The sequence below is a fragment of the Ctenocephalides felis genome, unplaced genomic scaffold, assembly GCF_003426905.1.
Source record: "Ctenocephalides felis isolate EL2017-DRISC unplaced genomic scaffold, ASM342690v1 CF-g0.4_SCAFFOLD_01886, whole genome shotgun sequence".
In the NCBI taxonomy this organism is placed as follows: Eukaryota; Metazoa; Arthropoda; class Insecta; order Siphonaptera; family Pulicidae; genus Ctenocephalides; species Ctenocephalides felis.
In genome coordinates this window covers 161728823-161739630 of record NW_020538040.1, presented here as the reverse complement: position 1 = coordinate 161739630, position 10808 = coordinate 161728823, and the positions used below count along the sequence as shown (strand labels likewise).

The window sequence follows — 10808 nt, the reverse complement described above, 5'->3', positions numbered from 1 at the left end:
GTGCGGAATTATTAAGATATAAATATATTATTGTGTTTGTATGTACCTACTAGCAAAAAGTGATTAGCAAAATACATATGTATATTATTGATATTATTATTATTTATAAAACAAATTCTTGATTGAGTTCAATAATGAATTCAACATGTTGTAATTTGATACCGTACAGTCGTAAAATGAAATCGGTATTAATAATATGTGTCATGCATTTCGTCTTAATCATTTACGACCAATTTGGCTTTCTTAAGCAGGTACGACTCAAATGGAGCATGGACTATGCAAAATTCAGTTCAATAAAAACGTGTAAAAATTTTGCTCTTAAGAAAATGGCACACACGTTAATTTTAAGCAGCTTCATTTTATTAAATGGCTTTACTTAATTGTGATTGAACCAAAAATTTTTAGTTACCCTTTTCAACTATTAGTCAGCAATTTTTATTTTGTAAATGATTAAGACAACTTGGTGCACTTAAAACACGTGATTAACGTTAACGATATTGTCGATACATATAACTTTCTATTGAACATTTGTAAATATTTTCAAAATTTTACTATCACATAGTTAAATGTATAATAAATTTTATACTAAAATTTCAATTAAAATATGCATCGACAACGTTAACCAATCTCGTACTATTAAAAACTACCTATTTATAAATAATTGTACGTAGAAGAGAACTTAAAGAAAATTTAAAATAGCATTTTGAAATATTTCACCATTGTTAATAATTATTACTACCATTAATAATAATAATTTATTATCTATATTCTCGCCGTCTACAAAAAGCTATAACAGTTAGTATAGAATTTTATCTGAGCGAATTATTGATATGAGAGGATCATTATAGATATTTGAACAAGAACTTAATAGAATATGAGAGAGACAGATTTTTTTTATAAAACTATGTCAATTATTCGATAATTGTTTAGAGTTCCGTATGACTAATATTGAGCCCATTGTCGTTATTTATTTGTACTGCATGCCTGCACATTTATTGTCGTTGGTTTATATTTTTGAAATTAATTCACAAAAAAGTAATTGACTTAAAAATTTGATTATCAATGTAGAATATATGTTAGTGTTCTTAAAGCTTTTGGATTTTTAAAAATTTTATCAAAAAAAATATTTTAATTACCAAAGAATTTTCAGACTAACTAAATCAAAATTCAAAATTAGTTGTAGACATCGTGAGTGTAATCCGTAAGTATTACGTTTATTCATATTTTACTGTCTTATTTTTACATAATATCAATTGCATATTAAAATGTGGTTAGAGTTTTGCAAAATTTTTAGTTTCGCAAAAATTAAGTTTTACCTTCTATCTCTCCCACATTCAGGTAAGTTACCGTTTACATTTCTTATTTAATGTGACGATGATCCAAATAAATATCTTGAACGAAAAAAAAAAAATTACCGAAAAATTCAAAATGTAATTATTTCATAGTCAATTATTAATACAATTTTGAAAAGTATTTAATTTATTTGTTGCCAAAAGCTAACTGAGCCATAAAAGATGAAAACTTCTTTGTTAATTTTTGTGAAAATGACGGAAACCAACGTCATATATATTTATTATAGTTTGTATATTGTTATGTACAGTGATGTTGAGGGACACAATCGTCTTAGAAGCTAATAAAATCCAAAAATATATTTGTAAATAACATTATCAAATTTTTCCATACAAACTGATGACAAAATATCACATCGACGAGGCTAATGTGGAATTTCAATGTGAATTTGAAAATAATAAAATATGGACTTCATAAAAAATATTTTAAATATTTCATAATTATTTTCCCAGTTCGGGCCTGGTATCAAAATATTTCAATTTTATTAGTTTCTGATATAGTACGTAGTGTCGCTCCTTGTATATATACGTTTTCATGTTATAAATAGTCGAAGTAGTTAAATGTGGTCTTTGAAAAATTTATAACGCATTCCAGAAATAATTGAGATCACTTTACCACACATTTATTTTTCATTAATCTCTCATTAATGAATTCAAAAATTTATTATTTAATTTGAAACAATAAAGTATCCTAAGAGATATGTAAAATTAATCTTATTTATATTAAATCTTAAAATTTGTATATAGGATTATTATTAGAATTAGAATTCTACGGTGATGAAAATTCGTGAGAATTTTCAATTTCAAATTGACTGTTCACATATAAAAATATCATCGCAAGTGAATGTAATATTAAAACATATTTATGTAAATAAAATTTGCTCCATCTAATGTCTAAATTTGTTATTTCATTTAATTTTTTTATTTTTGCAATAGTAAATCGTTCAGTTGCAGTTCTGAATTCTAGCAGTGTGTTTGTTCTCTGTGAATAGAAAGCAAAATGTTTATTTGTGTGAATGAAGGCACATTGTGTGATGTAACAACTTATATATATATATATATTAGTAGTTACCATAATACAAAGTGTTTTATATGTTATTTGGTTGTTACAAGAATATAACAACTAGTGTACGTGAAATAGTTCGTATTGGTAAGTTTGCATACTTAATTTTTAATCATAAACCATAATAAGAATAAACATAAATAACCATAATAAGAATAAACCTCGTAAAATTGAATAATTGTCTGAATGTTTATGTTTATAATGTAACACACATATTTACCATAATTACTTTAATTTTATTAATGATAACTTCCCGAAGGAGGTTTTAGTCAGAAAATCCGATTTGCAAAATTTGTTTTCGCGACCATAATACATAATTTACTTCAATTACTTTAATTTTGTTATTTTCTTTTCCCAAGGGAGATCTTGTTTTCGACAAAAAATCCGATTTGCTAATTTTATGTTTTCTTGGTGATCGAAGTCAGAAACCTTTGTATGTGAGCCAAAATTTGACCTTCCAAATATAAAATAATATATTATTTTCGAAATTAGCAGTTGCAAATTTTACTTTATAGCCAAATCTAACGAGAATTTGAATCAATATAAAATTTAAAATACAGTTCTATGTAAATTGTCGCCGAATGACGTAACGGTCATAATAATAATAATAATAATATTAAAAATTACATTTATATTAATTGACAAAGTTTGATGGTAGAAATTAAAAGTGTGTTATATGTTTGATCTATTTATTTATTAGTTTTTATTAATATAATTAGTGTAAAACGTACTTTTGTTTTCTCACTAAAACTGAATTATACACTCAGATGATAATCTTGAAAAAAAATTGTTTAGAAACCCAAATATCAAAAAGATTCCAAAATCATTAAATTCAAGAAAAGAAAAAAAATTATATGATTTTCACAATTTTTTAACTTTTCGTAGGGTAAGTTTTGTTAAATATTCTTACGTTTTAAAGATTTCTGAACATTTTGAATATCTTAAGAAAAAATGATGTATGCGTGTGTGTGTTCCGATACAAATTTACGTCGACGATTTGGGGAACACGGTTCAACCGATTTAATTTATTCAAAAAACGTTCGATTCCTATTGATAAGGAGACGTGCTAGTTAGTTTGTGGCAAAGGCAGGTCTAGCCTTTTTTAAGATAAGAGACAAAAAGTGCCAAAAATGCTAAATCAGTTTATGAAAAAACAAAGCAAAAAGAATTTCACCTATACTGACAAAATGAAGAACTGATAAAATTTTTGGGAAGGCAGGTCTTTGGAGATCGACTGAAAAAAGTAAAAAAATGCGTTTAGCGGTTCCAGAAATTTGCCTTAAAGCATGATGCCGTGCACCACTAGTTATTGTATGAATTTATTAAACAAGATTAACAATGATTAACGATGACACACACATAAGAAAAAAAACTTTTAGTGAAGTTTAATAAAAAAAAAGTGTTTAATTTAATAAAAAAAATCAAAGCTAAAAATGTTTAAAATCGAATATTTCAATTTCCAAATAATTAAAAAAGTGTATAAATATATAAAAAATAAGTTTTTTTTAATAGTTGAAGTAGGGGACACTTCATGTCCCCTAAACTAAGAAAATATTTATAGATGATTAAATAAATAAATTTTGGAGATTTTTGGTTCAGAAAAATTCAAGTAAAAGTAATATTTGCTATCCAGAAAAACTTGAGTATATTAATCTTATAACTTAACTAAACGCCTTGTTAATAAAACTAGTATATTTACAATTAACTTATTATTCAATATTATGTTAATTTTCTATTAAACAGCTCGGGACATCATAGCCTGGAACATAACATGATTGCAAAATAATACATAAATTATACTGATAATTACATTGTCAATGCTTGATTTAATAATTGTCGGAGATAATGATCGACTAATGACAATCTGCCGTCTCATATGATATGAGGTCGACTTTCTTGTTTCTGAATCGAAATCGGCAATATGTTTAAATCTATATATAAATATGTTTATATCTAAATCGTTTGATACATAAACTGGTATTGAAGCAGATTTATGTCACGAAATAATTTTTATGTAGTCTGTTCTTTGTATAGTATAGTTATTTAGAATAACGTCTTTGTCTTTGACGTTGACGCCAGAAGCCCAGAGCATCACCGTTGGCAGAGGTAGTTACCTATACGACATTGTTTTCTAAAAATTGATAACACTTATTATTTTTATTGTGAAATAGTGGCAGACTAGTTGTTATATGATTTTACAGTTATTTATCCCATGCATATTGATTGTATAAATAAGTTGTGAAGAAAAGGAAAAACAGTGCCAAACGAGACTATGTTAATATATAATTAATGGGGTTCAGGAAAGATGGATAAAAAATTGGCTATGTACTAAATCTAAAAACTGTATATTTTTAAGAAAAATTAAATCCTAATATTTATTTCTAATAAAAATAAAAATCATTTTATATCAACTAATATTTTTCATAAAATCAAATAAAAGTCTAATTAAACCAGATCACTCAGTAAATTCTGTTATAAAATGAATAAAAAAAATCAAAACACATCTGATGAAGGTTCCTTCTTTTGGGCTAAATTATTGATAAGTGGACGAAGAATCTATAACACCTGCTCTTGAACTTTCATCAAAATTTGGATAATTTTCAGCAATTTGGTACATAATTTTAGTCGTAGTGACGTAACCCTTATTTTTACAAACGTTTGCTTCTTTTTTCCATTTTTTTCAAAAAGGCATCTAATGAAAATTCTGTTTTACTTTTAATTTTTTGATAAATGAATAAGGCATCTATAGCACCTCGTCCTGCTTTTAAACTCATGCCAAAATTGGGATATTTTTCAGCAAATTGGTCCACAATTAGTCATAGTGGTGCAAGATCTAACAAATAAAAGTCTAATTCAATCAGAACATTCAGTAAATTCTGCAAATCTACAAACGTAAATAGGGGTTAGGTCAACGTCTTTTTTGCAATTTTTTTTTCAGAAAGTCTTCTAATGAAGTTTCAGTTTTATTTTCATTTTTTTGATAAATAAATAAAGCATCTATAACATCTCGCCCTCTTTTTGAGCACAAATTTCAAATTCAAAATTTGGTTATTTTTCAACAATCCATAATTTGTGATAGTGGTCTAAGATCTATTTACCAACACCATTGAAAATTTTTTTTGTTCTTCAACAAAATCACTGCTACCAATATTTTCGTTTTCTCCAGTGATCAATGAATTGTTTCAGATTTATTGATCTTATTATTATTATCTGTTATTATTATTAATAATTACTATTTTTATATTATCTTTATTCTTATCAATTTATTCTTTTTTTATTTTAAATACTTTGGCATAGCAGCTTATAGAATATAATTACTGTTCTGATTGCTGTATAATAATAAATGAATAAAAAAATATTTCGATTAATATGTAAAACACAACATTTTAGCAAAAAAATTTTCTATATTTATAAATATATATTATTTAAATACCTGCTAATAATTTACCCGTTGACAATAGGTGGTACAAAACGCTTGTATTGATCATTATATTCCTAAATTTATTAATAAAAAACAATAATTATTATTTAAATATAGTTGCATTCAAATAAGTTTTCCGGTAATTATTTTAATATTGCCATATCACAGATTTTATATATCGCCCATATTAGAGTACCAAAATGCTATAAATCTGGTAATACTAAAACCAAACCAATATTTCACGTAGTAGTCCTGTCGACACTTCAATAGAAAAGTTCGATATTAACATATTATCGAATTGCCTTGTATATATGTATTTGTTTATAATTTTTTCCACCCCACTAATTCAAACATGCGCAGAACACTTCTGCGCAAGTCTGGACTGTTTTGATTGGTCCAAATTAAAGGTACCAATCTGTAACAAATGAGTAATCATCATTAGCATTTCGGGTCAGCCAAAATTTTATTTTTCCAACATCTGAAAATGTCTGTCTAATTTTTACTCGTGTTTTTAAGTATGTCATTTTAAATTTTGAAAATTAGTAATTCCATAAATAAAATATGACTTCCGAGCAAGTAAGTTGCGTTTTATTTATTGGAATTCTATGTATGTTTGTGGATATCTTCTATCGGCTTACATTATGGTTCATTTTCCACATATGGAAACTTGTTCAACGCTACAATGCTGATGAGGAGGATTGTAAGTATGAATTTTCTATTTTATTTTATAGCTTTCACTTATATTACTTAATAACTATTGGAACTATTTTATTTTTAGAGGTTAGGTTTTTTCATTAAGTTATTGTCATTCTGTTACGAGTATATTTTCAGGGATTTGATTAAAGGCCTATTGAGATTATAAGTACATTTTTATACGTTTATTTTGAATGCAAAACGTGAAATAAACGTGTAGGCAAACGTTTCCAACCTTTTTTGCACTGCGCTCCCTCCTGCTCCAACAAAAAAAAAATGTTGCGCCCCCCTTAATTTAAAAAAAAATTATTAATACTCAACTGCTATTATCAGACTACAAATTAATATGCAATATTATCTAAAAGTATGCATAAAAACTCTATATATTTTTTTAATATCATTTTAAAAATGTTGGGTTATTTCCAAACATTCTGGAAACAGATGTACGCGTTCCTCTTAGAACAGTCTGGCGCTCCCCTGAGCGGGCGCGCTTCACAGGTTGGAAACCGCTGGTATAGGGACTGTAGAAATGTACCAAACTTTTTGATATTTGTATTTTGTTTTATTAACACAATATTATCGAAAATTTTGCATATGGTCCATGATAACTTTATTAGATAATTTGGTTAACAATGCATCGAACAAAAATGTATGTATCAAAAAAAAATTTTTTTGACAAAATTCTTGGATAAACACTATTTTTTGTGTCACTCATATATGACTGATATGCCTCTATATTATTTTTTTTTCTCTCGATAAGCCGTGTCAGTCTTATATGTCAGCCAAAAAATTTTCAGGTTTTGTTCCTGATAGGCCTAGCTTTTGGCAAATGTATCGTTTGCGTCAGACATATCTGATTGACGTGTCAGACATATATGTCCGACAAAGCTTATGTTGTATTTTTAGTATCAGACACATATGACTGACACCATGAAATACGTGTCTGAGGTGACTCATGTGGTACTTTTAGCGTCAGACACATATGACTGACACAGTGAAAATCGTTTTTATATGTCGTATTCGTAAATCCTTAATATTTTAATAATATATTGAAATGATTCTAAATATTTAAATTGTGTCAAATGATGCTTCTGTACAATTTTATAAAAAAAATAGTATCCTTACCTCGTAATTGTAAATACACTTTATATCAAAAGGTATTGAATTACAGTAGAAACTCGATTAACCGGTCTAATTGTTGTCCATAGACATTCGAATAATCAAAAATCCGGTTAATCGAATATATAAAGAATAATGTTGTGTATTTATTAAAAATATCAACGAAAATCAATGTTTATTAAGAAATAAACACTTTCTTATGTTTGTACATGCATATTTCCTTAGATTACTTTACATACATATTCTAAACAACAGTATTAATAATGCAAAAATTCGAATTGTAGGTATGTAAATACATATAAATCAGTCGCGGTTGGTAGTACGGATAATCGCAAATCCGTATAACTGCGGTTCGGATAAACAAGTTTCTACTGTATAATTAAAATCTTATTCAATATTTTAAATATATCGAAAACAAATGTCTATTTTTTTAACTCTGTTTTATTCAGCATTCATTTATATATCGAAAACAAATGCCTAAATATTAGATATATTTTTTCACATAATATCAAATTTATTGATCATTTAGTATTAAACATTATATGCAAATTAAAAAAAAATCTTGTTGGAATAAACGTGCCTTTGATTATTTACCTTTTGCACTCTACAATTTATATTTTAACTGATAAAAACTTTTCATGTGAATATGAAGTCGATGATGACGTCGTTAACATCGAGGTGTCTCGGCAAATACTACTCCAGGGCGGTGATGGAAATTGGCACAACCTGCGAGCCATGAGACGAAATATCCTGGGTGAAGAAATTCCGGAACCAGAAATACCCTGGCATATAGTTCATGCCGTGAACACCAGTATTATGAGACATCGCATTAGACCAGATAACAGAGTTCAAGTTAGACGGGCAAATCGACCATATTGAAATAATTTATTAATCACTAATTTTAAGGCATTTGTTACTTTTTTATGTTCAAATCAGTTTATTCACGTCTACATTTAAAATTGTCAGTCATTCTATTTTTTGTTTTCCCAGCATAACATTTACAAAATCTGCACCGCATAAATACAGTTGTAACCATGACTAGTAACTATAAAAATACTACTTCTAGTAGATAAAAACGTAAATTGGGCTTTTATTTATACTTGTAATTTTATTAAGTTCCAGTAAGGGTAAGTCATAGTAATCGCAAAAAAATCGAAAATTAAAATTTTTGCATATCTTTACGTTCCAAGGATTTCTGAACATATTGGCACCTTAGAAAAAGGATGTATGACGTATGCATGTGCGAATGTGCGAATACTATTTTTCGTCGACGATTTCGAGAGCACGGATCTACCGATTTGAATGATTTAAAAAACATTCGGCTCTTATTGACGGGTAGACGTTCTGATTAGTTTTTTGTAAAGGCAGTTTCAGCCGTTTCGAAGATACGGGGCAAAAAAGTGCAGAAAATGTTTTTATTCAGAGAATAATGAGCACGATTTGAATGATTCAAAAAACATATCACTTATAGTGATGAAATAAATTGATTGAATTTTTGGGAAGGTCAGGAACAGAGAAAAGAGTATATAAAAATAAATTTTGGCGGTCAAAAATGATCATTAGACATATGCACATCAAATTATCAGATATTATTGTTTTCCATTTCTATGAGTTCCGTACTAAGATTTAAAACGTTTGAAGTTCAATTATATAGTTCAAGCGAATGTTCTCGATATTTTCAATTGTATGGTTGGGTTCGGTTCTCAAAATTTTCTAAAATCTCTAAAAATTCAAATAATCTTTTTTTCAAAAATTTCAAAATTTTTAGGAATCAAGTTTTTTTTAAAACTTTTAAATTTTTTAAATAACGGTGCGGGGAGATCAAGAAATTTGCTTTAAGGCACGATGCCATGCACCACTAGTTTGTACTAAAATAGCAATAGTGACGGAGAAAAAAAATTACCAAGTATTACGTGGGCTTTTATGCTATTGTGAAGCGTCAAAACAAATATTATAGAGAACTCGTGTATCAGAGTAAAAATGAAACTGTGACGTATCCGTGAGATCTTTGAGAGAAAAATTCTCGGAATGCTGTTGAATTGTTTCTAAGTTCATGAGTGCGCATTTCAATATTTTATTATAGCTACGCGGCGAGCATTGGAGTTTGCGCGGTGTTCACGCCGCGCTTCAAATCTCATTCGTTTTAGAGTACTCTGCTTTTCTAAGCAGAAAACGTGAGACGATTTTGCACTCGTTGCTATACTTAGGGCATCGTAAATGTGATATAACTGGCATAATTTAAACACACATAAAATGTTATATTAAGTGGCTGTCAAACCAATTATTATTAGTACGCGGACATCTTCAATCCCTTATTCCGCTTGCGCTTATACATTAATTGTTAACCACAGGCATTGTGATGCTGTAAATTTGATATATCCAATATTTAAGGGAGTATTCATGTCTAGAATAATTGAGAAATCGATTTTTGGTATTTTCAAAGTTTAATAATTCAATAATATGGGTACAACAGGATTTTTCAAAATTTAGATTATTTTCTTGGATCTGGTTGACCACCATAATCCTCATCTGTTTCCTTCCTCCGAGAAACTTTAAAAGCGTTTTTTTCGAAGCTGTATTTTTCGACACGATACCCACGATTTCTCAACTTCTACCAGTCTCATTTACTTGAATTTTTTGTAGAATTTTTTCTTCTTTATACAATTCTTATCAGTATGAATTACGCTCATTCCAAATTCCGATTGTTTACTATATTCAAGAATATAAAAAAAAATGTTCTTAAAAAAAATGTATATTGTCCGTAGTCCACACGAATGTGACATTATTCTTGATCATTTTTCCGTAGGGTGAGTTATAGTAAACAGCCAAAAATCGAAAATGAGAATTTTGTCGTATCTTTAGGTTTCAGAAGTTTCTAAACATTTTAGCATATCTTAGAAAAATTGGATATGTGTGTATGTAGTATGTATGTATATATAGACACAATTTTTGGTGGACGTTTTTGGGAGCACCGGTCAACCGATGTGAATTATTCAAAACACATTCGATTCCTATTGATAAGGAGACGTGCTGATTAGCTTTTGGGAAAAATTAGTCTTGCTATTTCGGAGATACGAGGCAAAGAGTGCGAAAAATAGAAATCGAGCTATTGAGAGTACGGAGCATCCGATTTGAATGATTCAGAAAAACATGCAATTAGTAT

At 28.1% G+C, this 10808-nt stretch overlaps 1 protein-coding gene across 2 annotated transcripts; it reads left to right on the top strand.

The window, feature by feature from the left end:
* Positions 1-2416: 2416 nt before the first annotated feature.
* On the top strand, positions 2417-8656 carry LOC113378484. Of its 2 annotated transcripts, none has more exons than XM_026619020.1 (2): positions 2417-2499; positions 8298-8656. In XM_026619020.1, the coding sequence occupies exons 1-2, from the start codon at positions 2442-2444 to the stop codon at positions 8522-8524; spliced, it is 285 nt and encodes a 94-aa protein (XP_026474805.1). In that variant the 5' UTR covers positions 2417-2441; the 3' UTR covers positions 8525-8656. The 2 variants fall into 2 exon arrangements, with proteins under 2 accessions (XP_026474805.1, XP_026474804.1); XM_026619019.1 differs by lacking the exon at positions 2417-2499 and adding an exon at positions 6330-6533.
* Positions 8657-10808: the final 2152 nt, after the last annotated feature.